We start from the raw sequence: 14,365 nt of genomic DNA, 5'->3' as shown, positions 1-14,365 counted from the left end.
GATCTGTGCTGCGGAGACTGACGAGGAGTAGTCATCAAGGAATGTGTTGCGATACAGGAGGAGGATGGGGGGGGGGGGGGGGTGGGAGCAGGGACGAAAGGGCGGGGATCCATAGGGAAGGTCCCCGGAGGAGGCAGTTGAAAGCTGAGGGTGGTCTCCGGGGAGGCCGCAGGAGCCGTGCGGGAGGACCAGGCAGATGCGTGCCGGGTCAAGACAGAGGTCCCCGCCCGGCCCCTCGACTATCCCCGGGGCGTGAGGGCTTAGGGGAGAAGCTGAGGAAGGGGCCCGGGTGGGGAGAAGTGGGCTGAGCGCGGGGTCCTAAAGGGTCCTCCGGGCTCCCCCGGCCTCCCGAGGCCCGAGTTCGCCGCCCGCCGCAGCCAGCGACGCCGGGTCCCTGAGGGGGCGGGGCCGGCCGCGCGGCCTGGGTCGCCCTGAGGGGAGCGCCGCGCGCCTCGACCGCCGCCGCCCCGCGCCCTCAGGCCCGGCCCTGCCCGAGACTCACCGCCTCGGCCTCCGCCGCCGCCGCCACCCGCGCCTCCTCAGGCAGCCGCCGCCACCCGCGCCGCTGCCGCCGCCGTCGCCGCCGTCGCCCCCTCTTCGGCCCGAGAGCTCCCCTCCCTCCTCCCGCACCGACCACCACCGCCGCCGCCGCCGCCGCCGCCGCCGTCGCGCTGCGTCACCGCGCCGTGCGTCACCGCCCCTGGCCCCGCCCCGGAGGGACACTGCGCGCCAGCATTAGCTCACACCCTATTGACGGACGGCGAACCCAGCCAACTGGCGGCGAGGGCAGCCCGAAGGGTGGGAGGTGTGCGGCGAGAAAGGCGGGGTTCTGGCCGGGAAGGGAGAGATGGGGGCTGGAACGAGGCCTGGAGGCCCGCCCTATCCTCACTGCGATTGGTCGGACTTGGGGGTGACGGGCAGACGGCCAGGCCCCGGGCGGAGGGCAGAGGGCCGGGAAGGGGAGGGGCGCGCGCCGCGTTGCCCCGGGCAACAGGCTGGCGGAGCCCGCGATTGGGCCTCCCGGCCCGCAGGGGGCAGCCTCGCGGCCCTCTAACTCAGCAGAGGCGAACCGAGTCACAATTCCTCATTCTGGCGTTCAAGGCCCCCCTCCTCCCCGCCCCTCGGTCACGCCCGGCCCTAGGTCTGTACCGTGTAGTGCCTTCGCCATTTGGGGTGACAGTGCTGCATTCCGGCTCCTGATGCGGATCGGCCGCGCCTAAAGTGACACAGATGAGCGAGGTGGGCCCTTTAAGAGTGGAAAGAAGACCTCCCCCCCCCCGCACAAAAGAGACCGTCAATAAATGGAGATCGCTCCCGTCACTTTTGTCGTGATCTTAGTCCGTCCACAAATTGTCCTGTGTCGGGGTGAGCTGAGAAAGGAGCCGGCACTCCAGAAGAATGACAGCAAGAAATACAGTCAGGGTGGAGTGTCTAGTTTACGACAGGCAGTAGTAGGAAATGAGCGGCGACCAGATGTTTGCCCGCTGGAGGGAGTTTGCACTTGTGCTGAAAGTGACTTGGGGGATGCGGAAGGGATTCAAGATCGGGGAGGTCTTGAGTTAGGAGTTTAGAAGCGACGCCTCTAGCTTACACAAGGAGGTGGGATGGGAAGGAACGGGACGCCGGAGGAGTCCAGGGAGCTACCGGGGTAGTTGGGGCGGGGTTGCATTTGGGAGGGACTCTGGGGAGGGGAGGAGATGGGAGAGACGCCTAGGTGGCCCTCTGAACTAGCCTTTTGCCACTGCCTGGCTCCAGGGCGGAAGAGAAAGGTCCAGGACAAAGCTCTCTGGGAGATAGGGTCCCAGAGAAGAAGCTCAGTGTAGGACGCCCAACAGCGAAGTCAAGAGCATTGCCCCACCCGCCACAAACTCAGGCTGAAGACCAGAATTTAAGGATCATTAGAGATGGTAATTGAAACTTTGGGAGTGGGTGACCATTCCCAAAGAGTGTATGGGGGATGAATGAAGACTAGGATCAGACTGAACTCTGAAAATGAGGACACTTGGTTTGAAAAAAGAAATGGACACTAAACGAAGACTGTGAAGTGGCAGCAAGAAGGAGTAAAAGGAACTGGGCGTAGTGGCGCAAGCCTTTAATCCCAACAAAGACAGAGGGGTAGGGGTGACTTCTCTGTAAATTAGAAGCCAGCCTGGTCTATGTATGTAATGAGACCCTGTCTCAAAAATAGGAGAGGAGAGGAGGGAAGGGGAGGGGAGGGAAGGGGGAGAGAGGGAGAGAGAGAGGGAGTGTGAAAAGGGTAAGGAAAGGCCATTTCATACCAGGGGACATCACAAGTCCCATCTGTTGACTTGATTTGGAGTTTTTGAATTAGGATCTCATTCTAGTCGTGACTGGCCTAGACTTTTTCTTATACTATACAAGTTGCACTTCTCCTTTCAAGTGTGAGCTAACCACACACACCCCCTACTTTTAACTTTGCTTTGTTTAAAGACATTTTTCTAGCCGGGCGCTGGTGGCGCACGCCTTTAATCCCAGCACTCGGGAGGCAGAGGCAGGCAGATCTCTGTGAGTTCGAGACCAGCCTGGTCTACAAGAGCTAGTTCCAGGACAGGCTCCAAAACCATAGAGAAACCCTGTCTCGAAAAACCCAAAAAAATAAAAATAAAAAAAATAGGGGCTGGAGAGATGGCTTAGCGGTTAAGATCATTGCCTGCTCTTCCAAAGGTCCTGAGTTCAGTTCCCAGCAACCACATGGTGGCTCACAACCATCTGTAATGGGGTCTTGTGCCCTCTTCTGGCCTGCAGATATACAGACAGAATATTGTATACATAATAAATAAAAATTAAAAAAAAGTTTAACAATAGTTTAAGAGCCAGGTGTGGTGGTGCATGCTCTTAATCCCAGCACTCAGGAAGTGGAGGCAGGTGGACCTCTGAGTTGGAGGCCAGCCTGGTCCACAAAAGTGAGCTGCAGGACAGTCAGGGCTACTCAGAAAAAAACCCGGTCTCAAAATATATAAATAAATAAAAATAAATAAATAAAAAAGCTAGCATTGTGGCATGGAGTTTAAGAGAAAATTGGGAAGTAGCAAGTATAGACAATTGTTTTGGGAAAGTTTGGAAGAAAATCAGCAGCAGGTGGGGCTGCCAAGTGACAGAGAACAGGAAGAATCAGTTCTGTTTTACCGTATGGGTTCAAACTTACGTGGTCAGGCTTTGCACCACACACCTTAATCTACTGAGCAAACTCCGTGATCCTGTTTGCTTTGAGACAGGGTCTCACTGTGTAGCCCTAGCTGTCCTGGAACTTGGCTGTGTAAACCAGGCTGCCTTCAGATTCATAGAGGATCCATCTGCCTTTGGCTCCTGGGTACCTGGGTGAAAGGTATGCACCACCAAACCCAGCTATTTCTTTTTGAGACATCTCTTCCCAGTTGGGCCTCTTAACTCTCCAGGTAGCCGAGAATGACTTTGAACTGTAGACCCTCCTGCCTGCTCCTCTTGAGTGCTAAATGTGCTACTTTATATAGTTTATATGGTGCTGGGGATTGTGCCCAGGGCATGCATGCTAGACAAGTACTCCACCAACTGAGCTATGGTGCCAGCTAGATTAATGTTTGTTTATAGATCAGTTTTTATTGTATGTGTATGGGTCTTTGCCTGCGTGTTTTTCTGTGTGCCACATGTATGCCTGGTGCCCATGGAGACCAGAAGAGGGCATTGGATCCCCTGGAAGTAGAGTTATAGACAGTTCTTAGACATCACGTGTGTTTGGGAAATGGAACGTGAGATCTCTGGACGAGCAGCCAGTGCTCTTAACTATTGCTCTATTCCCCCCCCCCCTAATTTTTGGTCTTTGGAGACGGTGTCTTGTTATATACCCCTAGCTGGCCAATACTCCTGCCTCAGCCTCCTGAGAATTACTCGTGTCTCACCACACATGGCTGGAGACGAAGCTGTTCATTTTGAAAGTGGAAGAACTAACATTTCACGAGACCTCAGAGGGAGAGTCATCAAGGGACAGGGACAGATTACGGGAAGGGTTGGAGAATAGCTGTAGTGGTGGCCTGGCAGGTGGAGTGGAGACCAGTGGTGGGGTCTGACCATTGTTAGAAAGGAGAGCCAGCACGGAAAGCCAAGCCGAGCTAGGGATTAGGAATATTTTTTTCTTGCCTGTATTTCTTCACTAAAATACATATGATTTTCTCATAAAGTACTTTGTTTGTATAACTTCTTTGTAGAACACTTGGGTTTATTCATTGATTTTTTAAAATCTATGCACTTAAGTAGGTCATATTACCCAGTATTCTATTTCAAGAAGGGGACAGGAACATGAGTACTTCGTGTGTGTGTATGTGTGTGTGTTTTGCATGAGAACAAAAAGCCAGGCCTTGTGTGTGTTAACACATGCTTTTGCTGAGCTACACACAACCCCTCAACACTCCTTTGTTTGTTTTATCAGATTTTTCTGAAGTTTTTGCTTGTTGTTCCTTTTTATTCTTTAAGATTTATTTTGGGCTAGAGAGATGGCTCAGAGGTTAAGAGCACTGGCTGCTCTTCCAGAGGTCCTGAGTTCAATTCCCAGCAACCATGTGGTGGCTCACAACCATCTGTAATGAGATCTGGCGCCCTCTTCTGGTGTGCGGGCATACATGGAGGCAGAATGTTGTATACATAATAAATAAATAAATAAAATCTTTAAAAAAAAGATTTATTTTATTTTGTGTGAGTGTTTTACCTGCATGTATGTATGTATACGACATGTATGTCTGGTGCCCACAGAGGTCCGAAACTGGTGTTGGATGCCCTGGAACTGGAGTTGACTACTGTGTAGGTGCTGGGAATCAAACCCTGATCCTCTTCAAGGGTAACCAGTGCTCTTTTGTTTTGTTGGTGTTGGTTTCTCGAGACAGGGTCTCTCTGTATCGCTCTGGCTGTCCTGGAACTTGCTCTCTAGACCAGGCTGTGTTCTACTCACAGAGATCCTCCTGCCTCTGCCCTGAGTGTTGAGATTAAAGGTGTGCACCAACACCTCCAGGCTGCCAATGTTTTTAACTGCTCTTAGCTGGTGAGCCATCTCTGGAATCCTGTTGTTTTTGGTTTGTTTGTTTTTTTATTTTTTTGTTTTCTCTCTCTCTCTCTTTCTCTCTCTCTCTCGACAGGATCTAGGTCCAGGCTGGGTTCACTGTGGTCCTTATTGGCCTCAGACTTGGTATGTAGCCACAAGTGGCCTTAACTCTTCATCTCCTGTCTTTATCTTCCAAAGGCTAGAGGGGGAGGACTGGCTCTGTTTTGCTGCATTTGACAAAAAGCTGAACTATGTAGCCCAGGATGGCCTGCAATTCTCCACTCTCCTGCTTTTGCCTCCCAAGTGTTGGAATTACAAACATGCATCACTATGCCCTACTAGTATCTACTCTTTCATTTTTAAAATTTTTCAAAAGATTTATTTATTTTATGTATATGAGTGCATGTACAACTTTATGCCCAGAGCACATCAGATCCCCTGTAAATGGTGGTGAATCACCATCTGGGTGCTGGGAATTGAACTCAGGACCTCCAGAAGAGCAGCCAGTGCTCTGAACCTCTGAACCATTGCTTCAGCCCTCATTTAAAAAATTTTTATTAGATTTTTTTTATTTTTTTATGTTTGTATATACATGAAAATGCCATATCCCATTTGTGGAGGTCATAGAATAATTTGTGGGAATTGGTTCTCGCCTTCCCCATGTGGGTTGCAGGGACTGAACCTAGTTCCCCAGGCTTGGTAGCAAGTACCCTTACCCACCGAGCCATCTCACAGGCCCTATTCCAGTCTTTTGGGATGTAGTATCTATGTGTAACTCTGCCTATCCTGGAGTTCACTCTTGTCAACCAGGTGGCCTCAGACTTGCAGCCATCCTGAGTGCTGGAATAAATACATTATATACCATTTTTATTTATTTTTTTTATTTTATTTTTTTTTTTTTGGTTTTTTCGAGACAGGGTTTCTCTGTGGTTTTGGAGCCTGTCCTGGAACTAGCTCTTGTAGACCAGGCTGGTCTCGAACTCACAGAGATCCGCCTGCCTCTGCCTCCCGAGTGCTGGGATTAAAGGCGTGCGCCACCACCGCCCGGCATTTTTATTTATTTTTGAGACAGGGTCTCTCTTTGTAGTCAGTCACCACTCTAGAAACTATGAGACCTTGGAGAGTGAAGTTGATAAAAGAGGCGGAGACCTAGCCAGTCATGGTGGCACAGGCCTTTCATCCCAGTGCCAGGGAGGCAGAGGAAGGAGGTTCTCTGAGTCTTAGGCTAGCCTGGTTTAAAGAGCGAGTTCCAGGACAGCCAGGGCTACACAGAGAAACTTTGTCTCGAGAAACCAAAAAATAAACAAACAAACAAACAAACAAAAACCATGTTTTGAAGAAACTCACAAGATGCCTGTCTAGTTTTCTTGCAGTTTGTCATAAGCACTCAGAATCCTCACGCAGCTCCATCCCTGGACTATGTTCTAACAGTAGCCCTGGAAGAGCTGTCCTAGAACTCACTATATTGACCAGGCTGACCTCAATCTCACAAAGATCCTCCTGCTTCTGCCTAAGTGCAGGAACTGAAGGTGTATTCTACAACACCGGACTTGCTAACTATTGGGCACGTCTATCAACCTGGGGGATAGCTGAACCTATTATCTTCACAGCGATCCCAGACCAGAGTCGTGGATTTCCTTAGCTAGGGCCGGACAGTGGGGCAAGCCTCACCGTGTATTCGAACCTCCATCTCAGTGGCCACAAGGCCTCCTGGGTTCTGGCAGATACAGGGAAGGAAGGAAGGGGAGGAGCCCTTTGTGACAGTTGTCCCAGGCTGGGCATAAACAGGATGTGGTGTTAGGTGAAGCCTTCCCCTTCCCAGTCCGCCCCTCAGCCTGGGTCCCCACCTCTAGAAGACAGCGGAACTGAGAGGAGGCCTGAGGACAGAAAAGCCATGGTCAGAGGGCCTGGGTGGCAAGGAAGGGCTTGGTCCTGCTGTTTAGGGTGGACTGGGGCAAGGAGGGTGCCTGGATGAAGGTCAGCTGAGGATGAAGGTCACAGGCAGGGAAGGAAGGTACCCAGCTGAGGCAAAGGATATAGCTAGGGCAGAGAGGCGGTGGTTCTATTTTGGCCCCAAGCAAGCAGATCCTTGGGTTTTCTGGAGTAATCCATGAGAACCTAGCAGGAAGGTAGAACCTGCCCTCTGTGTATACCCCGGAGCTGAGCCGTGTGTCACAGTGACTGGCACCCACAGAGGTGTTTGCCAAAGTCCTCTCACATGGGCTAGCTTCAGCTTCTTCCCTGGTTTATGGGGAAACTGAGTCAGGAAAGGAGCCAGGCTAGAGGCCAAGCCAGTTCAACTCCTCCCTGTCCCATTGGCAGTCGGACTCCCTGGTCGTGTGTGAAGTGGACCCGGAGTTAAAGGAAAAGCTGAGGAAATTCCGCTTCCGAAAAGAGACCGACAATGCAGCCATCATAAGTCAGTGACTTCTGCCCTATGAAAGGGTGGGGCAGGGGTGACAGGGAGGGAGGGCTGGGCTAATGTCCCCTGGGATGGGAGGGACCTGTAACCTGTGTTCTATCCCTCTCCAGTGAAAGTGGACAAAGACCGGCAGATGGTGGTGCTGGAGGAAGAATTCCAGGTGAGGGCCGGGATGTAGGACCCCTGAAAACAGTGAGAGGTCTGGGGACAGGGTTGGTAGACTGCTTCCTGGGTACGTCATAAGCAAGGTACAATGACACATGCTTATAATGCCTGCGCTCTAGAGGTGGAGATGGGAGGGCCACAACGTTAGCTGGAGGATAGCCTGGGCTGCAAGAGGCCCTGTATCAAAAAGTCAAACAAAGGTTGGGCACAGTGGCTCTGGTTTTTAATACCAGAACTCAAAAGGCAGAGGCAGGCAGATCTCTCTGTGTTGGAAGCCAACCTGATCCTACATAGTGAGTTCAAGCCTTACCCCTGCCTTTTAAAAAAAATAGCCGGTTATTTTAGCTAGGGTTAACTATTGCTGTGATGCCATGACCCACACGAGCTGGGGAGAAAGGGGTTATTTGGCTTGCATATCCTGAATCACAGTCCCACTGATGGAAGGCAGGGCAAGAACTCAAAGCAGACAGGAACCTGGAGGCAGGAGCTGAGGTGGAGGCCATGGAGGGAGCTGCTTACTGGTTTGTTTCCCATGGCTTGCTCAGCCTGCCTTCCTATAGAACCCAGGACCAGCAGCCCAGGGAGTGGCCCAACCCACAATGGTCTGAGTCTTCCTGTATTACTAAAGAAAGTGTCTTACAGGATGTCTACAGCCCTTCTAATAGACACAATTTCTCAATTGTGCTTTCTCCCCTCAGACGTCAAGGTGACATAAAACTAGCCAGCACCTGGGGCTTCCGTTACAGATAAGGTAGCTCAAAGCCACCAACGACCCTGTATAACTGGATAAGCCTTCCATTTTGTGACTTCGCTGTCCGCATTAGCCTGCCTTCCTTCCTTCTTTCTGGGGTTGAGGCTCTTGGCAAGGGAGGGTATTGACCAGGAGGAGCCGGGCTTCCTTGGGCCCCCTGAAAGGAAGTAGAGTGCAGTGGTTACCATGGGAACACTGATTCAAATCAGAACTCCGGCATTTACTGTCTTGCAATGTGGAGCAAGTCCCTTGACATTGGTGTGCCTCAGTTTCTGTAGCTGGCAAGTGGGTATAATAAGACCTCCCATATAGTTCTGAGAAAACTCAATGAATCTGCCCACGCTTTTCTTCTTAGAACAACGATCACATTTCAAGTGCTCATTTAACGAACTGAATGATGGTTATTTGTTCCCTCCCTCCCTCCTTCTCTCTCTTTCTCTGACTGAATGATGGTCATTTGTTCTCTCAGAACATTTCTCCAGAGGAACTTAGATCTGAGTTGCCAGAGAGACAACCCAGGTAGGAATCCTGGAGGAAGGGGTGGTGTGGAGGACTATGGGTAGGGAGTGATAAAAGACCTACAGATTGGGGAGCTATGGGGCTCCAGTTCTGTCTATGTGCTCAGGATCTCTGAGTTTGAAGCCAAAAAGTCATAGTCTAGAAATTTTTTGTTGATTTGGTAATATTTTATTACAGAATTTTACGCTAGTATGATAAGGATCTATTTATTTTGTTTTATGTACATTAGTATTTTGCCTGTAGGTGTGTCTATGTACAATATGTGTGCCTGGTGCCCGTAGACATCAGAAGACAACATAGGATGTCCTGGACTTAGTTGTCAGCCACCACGTGGGTACTGGAAATGGAACCTAGGTCTTTGAAAGAGCAGCAAGTGCTCTTAACTTCTGAGCCATCTTTCCAGTCCTTATGCTAATAGTTTTTTTTTTTTTTTTTTTTTTTTTTTTGGTTTTTCGAGACAGGGTTTCTCTGTGGCTTTGGAGCCTGTCCTGGAACTAGCTCTTGTAGACCAGGCTGGTCTCGAACTCACAGAGATCCGCCTGCCTCTGCCTCCCAAGTGCTGGGATTAAAGGCGTGCGCCACCATCGCCCGGCTGCTAATAGTTTTTAAAGGGTAAACAAACCAGGAGGACATTTTAAAAATTAAAAAGTATTTAAGGCGAGGTTTGGTGGCACAGCACCTGTAATCCCACACTTGGGAGGCGGAGGCAGGAGGATATCTGTGAGTCAGAGACCAGCCTGGTCTACAGAGCGAGTTCCAGGACAGTCAGAGCTAGATAGTGAGCTCTTGTCTCAGAAATTTTTTTTGTATTTATGTGTATGGGCGTTTTGCATGCATGTATGTCTATGCACTACATGTACTCAGAGGCCAGAAAAGGGCTTTGGATGCCCTAGAACAGAGTGTCGTGAACCACCTTGTGGGTGCTGGGAACTGAACCTAGTCCTCTGTAAGGGCAAAAACTGTTAACTGCTGGGACATATCTCCAGAAATTTGGCGGGTGCTGGTGGTGCTCACTTTTAACCCCGGCACTCAGGAGGCAGAGGCAGGAGGATCTCAATGAATCTGAGGCCAGCCTGACCTACATACAGAGTGAGTTCCAGGACAGCCAGGATTATTACACAAAGAAAGACTGTCTCAAGAAACCAAAAAATTTTTTTTGAAATTTATTATTTATGTATATGTGTGTATGTGAACCACTTGGTATGGGTCCTGGGAACTCATCTTCTGTCCTGTGCAAGGAAAAAAAAGGACTCAACCATAGAGTCATCTCTCCAGCTCCTCTTGCTGTTCCTTTGAAAAATGGTCTCGGGTATCCCAGGTTGGCCTTGAACTCATTATATAGCCAAGGACAGCTTTAAATTCCAGGTCTTGGGCTGGGGAGATGGCTCTGAGATTAAGAGCACTGGCTGCCCTTCCAGAGGTCCTGAGTTCAATTCCCAGTTACCTCAGGGTGGCTCACAGCCCACTTTAATGAGATCTGGCGTCCTCTTCAGGCACACAGGCATACATACAGGCAGAAAATGGTATACGTAATAAATAAATGAATTCCAGGTCTTGCCTCTACCTCCCAAATGCACCCTGCCCTCTCTGATTTCCATTCATTTCTTACTCAGCCTCCTGAGTGCTGGTACCACAGGCCTATGCCAGGCTCAGCCTCCTGAGTGCTGGTACCACAGGCAATGGCCAGGCTCAGCTTCCTGAGTGCTGGTACCACAGGCAATGGCCAGGCTCAGCCTCCTGAGTGCTGGTACCACAGGCCTATGCCAGGTTCAGCCTCCTGAGTGCTGGCACCACAGGCCTATGCCAGGCTCAGCCTCCTGAGTGCTGGTACCACAGGCCTATGCCAGGCTCAGCCTCCTGAGTGCTGGCACCACAGGCCTATGCTAGGCTCAGCCTCATGAGTGCTGGTACCACAGGCCTATGCCAGGCTCAGCCTCCAGAGTGCTGGTACTACAGGCCTATGCCAGGCTCAGCCTCCAGAGTGCTGGTACTACAGGCCTATGCCAGGCTGAGCCTCCAGAGTGCTGGTACCACAGGCCTATGCTAGGTTCAGCCTCCGGAGTGCTGGTACCACAGGCCTATGCCAGGCTCAGCCTCCTGAGTGCTGGTACCACAGGCCTATGTCAGGCTCAGCCTCCTGAGTACTGGTACCACAGGCCTATGCCAGGCTCAGCCTCATGAGTGCTGGTACCACAGGCAATGGCCAGGTTCAGCCTCCTGAGTGCTGGTACCACAGGCCTATGCCAGGTTCAGCCTCCGGAGTGCTGGTACCACAGGCCTATGCCAGGTTCAGCCTCCGGAGTGCTGGTACCACAGGCCTATGCCAGGCTCAGCCTCCTGAGTGCTGGTACCACAGGCCTATGCCAGGTTCAGCCTCCTGAGTGCTGGTACCACAGGCCTATGCCAGGTTCAGCCTCCTGAGTGCTGGTACCACAGGCCTATGCCAGGCTCAGCCTCCTGAGTGCTGGTACCACAGGCCTATGCCAGGCTCAGCCTCCGGAGTGCTGGTACCACAGGCAATGGCCAGGTTCAGCCTCCGGAGTGCTGGTACCACAGGCCTATGCCACTATGCCTGACTCAAACTGGTCTGTCCACATCTTTCATCTCGACTCAATTCTTTTTTGGTCTCTCCAGTTTTGAACCTCATTCCCAGGCTCAGGGACCTTTGATAACTGCAAAGACCCAGGATCCAGAACTGGGCCTCGCCCCTGGGAAGTTCAATGCTGATGTTCTTCTGAGTTTTAGCTTAGACTTTGTCTTTTGTGTGAAATCTGACCCGTTGGACGGTGGTGCTTAGCATCTTGACTCACATCCAGTTCCACCTCCTGGGTCAGGCACCAGCTCTCAGCATCTCCTTGTGATTGCTGTGCCCTCAGGTTTCACTGCTGGGATAGGGAAGCGTGGGGCCCAGCACGAGTCTCACATCACACGCATGTTCCAGGGCATCTCCCTGGGAGTCTGAGCTTCAAGTGAATAACCCCGTGGCTGAGAACGCTCAACATTAATTTACGTTTTTTTTTTCCTTTTGGTTTTTCGAGACAGGGTTTCTCTGTAGCTTTGGAGCCTGTTGTAGAACTCACTCTGTAGACCAGGCTGGCCTTGAACTGACAGAGATCTGTCTGCCTCTGCTCCCGAGTGCTGGGATTAAAGGCGTGTGCCACCACTGCCCGGCCAAATTACATTTTTTAAGTAGTTGAGACAGGAACTGATGAAGTCCGGGCTGGCCTCAAACTCACTGTGTAGCTGAGGTTAACTCAGCTTCAGCTCCTCCTGTATCCCTCGCAAGTGCTGGGATTACAGGTAGGTCTGCCATAACCAGCTCTGGATCCGAGGACATGAACTCAAAGAACAGCAACTGGACTGCTTCCTGGGTCCTAGTGTGACTTTCCTTTCTCTGCCGTAGGTTCGTGGTTTACAGCTACAAGTACGTGCATGCCGATGGCAGGGTGTCTTACCCTCTGTGCTTCATCTTCTCCAGCCCCGTGGGTGAGACACGGCCCTAACTGTCCTGAGGAAAGGGTCTTAGATGCCGAGGAGCAGTGCGTGCATGCATGCGTGTATGTGTGCATGCGGGTGTTTGTATGGCTCTAGAGGTGTATGTAAGTGGGTATAGGCACCTACAAGTATGGATATGGGTAGAGCACCAGCCCGGTTTGTTGCAAGCCCTGAGTTCTATTCCCAGCACCATCAAAAAAAAAATGAACACAGGGCTATAATAGTAGCTGGGTATGTTGGTGCATGCCTTTAATGCTAGCACACAGACTGTGAATTTGAGACCAGTCTGGTCTGCATAGTAAGTTCCAGGACAGCCAGGGCTATAGAGAGAGATCCTGTTTCAAACAAACAAACAAACAAACAAACACAAAACAACCCCCTTCCAAAAAAAGTACTCTGAAGGTACTGTAGCCAGACATAGTTGTGTTCTGCCTGTAGTCTCAGCCCTTGGGAGGCTGAGGCTTGAAGGAGCTTGAGTCCCAGCCTAGCCTGGGCTACAGAGTGAAACCTTATCTGAACAAACGGGACAGGCAAAGCCCTTAGCTCCCGCACCAGGAGGCAGGGGCAAGCAGATCTTTGTGAATTCAAGGCCAGTCTGGGCTACATAGAGAGACCCTGTCTAAGGAAAAAAGTGTAATCATGTATATGTGTGGGGTACGCTGTATGTGGGAGCCGTGAAGTGGAGGTAGGCACTTAGGTTCGTCAAGAGTGCACACATTCTTGTTCATGTTACCAGGAAGTTCTCACCAGAGGCCTGAATCTTCCTTCTCCCAGACACCTTCACTGTAACCTGAAGCTCCTAAACAAATCTAGAAACCCTGAGTACAGCCTTCAGGGTCCTGCTACAATCCTCCTTAAACTGCAGTGTCTACATGACTGCTTGAGTTTTACCAACCCGGAGTCATGCCCCCAGCCATACCCGTTCTTCTCTTCTCCACACAGGCTGCAAGCCTGAGCAACAGATGATGTATGCGGGGAGCAAAAACAGACTGGTGCAGACGGCGGAGCTTACGAAGGTCCAGAAGGAGCCCTAGCTCTGGAGAGGCTGGGTGACCCTGGGGTCTGGGGGAGGAAGCCAGGGGTTGAGCCCCTGGGACTGTGGAGCAGACCCCTGGATCTGAGAGAGGAGGGTTGGGCCTGGATCCTCAGATCTGAGCGAAGAGCTGGGCTTGGACTCCAGGGTCTGAGGGAGGATCCACATAGAGGTCTGGGCTCCTGGGGTTGAAGGAGGAGGGCTTGGATCTGGGCTCCTTAGTCTGAGGGGTCAGGAAGTCTCACTGGATCATAATGCTGAGACCTCTTTCTCTCTACCCAGGTGTTTGAAATCCGCACCACAGACGACCTCACGGAGTCCTGGCTTCAAGAAAAGTTAGCTTTCTTTCGTTGACCATTGAGCCAGGGATATGGAATCTTTACGCTTGAATACTCAGACTCCTAGGCTGATGAACATCCAAGAGCTAAATAAACGTTAAAAAATCAGGAATTTAGCGACCCTTAACTGGACTCTGATGCGGTTCTGATGTCTCTTTGTCCGTGCGGGCCGACAGTCCCTGCAGTTCCAGCTTGTGGCCGGCAGGGGGCGAACGTTTCCAGGGGAACAAAACTGGCCCGGGGAGGAAAAGACACCTGTTTCTTAGACACCAAGGGAGGGGACTGTGGAGCTTCCTGGGATGGAATGGGAAACTGGGGTGGCCGGGATTCCCTAAGGGAATTTTGGGAGGGAATGTTAGAATTTGTGAAGGGGTCACTCCTAAGAGGGAAAAGGCCCCTGATTGGAGAAAGTGCAGTACCCCCTCTCTTCACCTCTTCTTCCACTTTGGGATTAGAAGGCATCTTTTGGTACTAAATGCTTTGTGTCTCAGATGAGCCCTCAGGTAGGAAGAATTTAAAGGCATATATATCAAACTGGAATTGCTTCTGGCACCAGTAGGATGCTAGTGATGGACAGCTTCAAGGTTGGACAAGCCTGAAGGCCCAGGACTGT

At 51.2% G+C, this 14,365-nt stretch overlaps 2 protein-coding genes across 6 annotated transcripts in view; one reads left to right on the top strand and one right to left on the bottom strand.

Moving 5' to 3' along the window:
• Samd4b (sterile alpha motif domain containing 4B) overlaps positions 1-1,265 on the bottom strand; it is a 39,167-nt gene extending 37,902 nt beyond the window's left edge. For 2 of the 3 annotated variants that reach the window (XM_075987257.1, XM_075987275.1), the window contains exon 1: positions 503-664. The gene's annotated coding sequence lies outside the window, so the exon portion shown is untranslated. Of the gene's footprint in view, positions 1-502; positions 665-1,149 lie in introns of those variants that run through there. The other variant, XM_075987266.1, reaches the window with a different exon arrangement.
• Positions 1,266-1,300: 35 nt separating this feature from the next.
• On the top strand, positions 1,301-13,864 carry Gmfg (glia maturation factor gamma). 3 transcript variants are annotated; one of them, XM_075987301.1, is made up of 8 exons: positions 1,301-1,365; positions 5,124-5,173; positions 7,352-7,448; positions 7,562-7,611; positions 8,837-8,886; positions 12,290-12,372; positions 13,324-13,397; positions 13,697-13,864. In XM_075987301.1, exons 1-8 carry the CDS (start codon positions 1,302-1,304, stop codon positions 13,766-13,768), a joined length of 540 nt encoding a protein of 179 aa, XP_075843416.1. In that variant the 5' UTR covers position 1,301; the 3' UTR covers positions 13,769-13,864. The 3 variants fall into 3 exon arrangements, with proteins under 3 accessions (XP_075843416.1, XP_075843434.1, XP_075843425.1); XM_075987319.1 differs by lacking the exons at positions 1,301-1,365; positions 5,124-5,173 and adding an exon at positions 1,788-1,907; XM_075987310.1 differs by lacking the exons at positions 1,301-1,365; positions 5,124-5,173 and adding an exon at positions 6,830-6,926.
• The last annotated feature ends 501 nt before the right edge of the window (positions 13,865-14,365 follow it).

This window comes from Microtus pennsylvanicus, chromosome 1, assembly GCF_037038515.1.
Source record: "Microtus pennsylvanicus isolate mMicPen1 chromosome 1, mMicPen1.hap1, whole genome shotgun sequence".
In the NCBI taxonomy this organism is placed as follows: Eukaryota; Metazoa; Chordata; class Mammalia; order Rodentia; family Cricetidae; genus Microtus; species Microtus pennsylvanicus.
Note: the sequence above shows the minus strand (reverse complement) of the source record. Positions and strands in the feature narration are given on the sequence as shown.

Bases quoted from the DNA above. Each gene is read 5' to 3' on its own strand.
- Gmfg (XM_075987301.1), top strand. From the start codon at position 1,302: ATGGAGATCGCTCCCGTCACTTTTGTCGTGATCTTAGTCCGTCCACAA. The intron at 7,449-7,561 runs GTCAGTGACTTC...ATCCCTCTCCAG, and splicing joins CGACAATGCAGCCATCATAA to TGAAAGTGGACAAAGACCGG. The intron at 8,887-12,289 runs GTAGGAATCCTG...TCTCTGCCGTAG, and splicing joins TTGCCAGAGAGACAACCCAG to GTTCGTGGTTTACAGCTACA.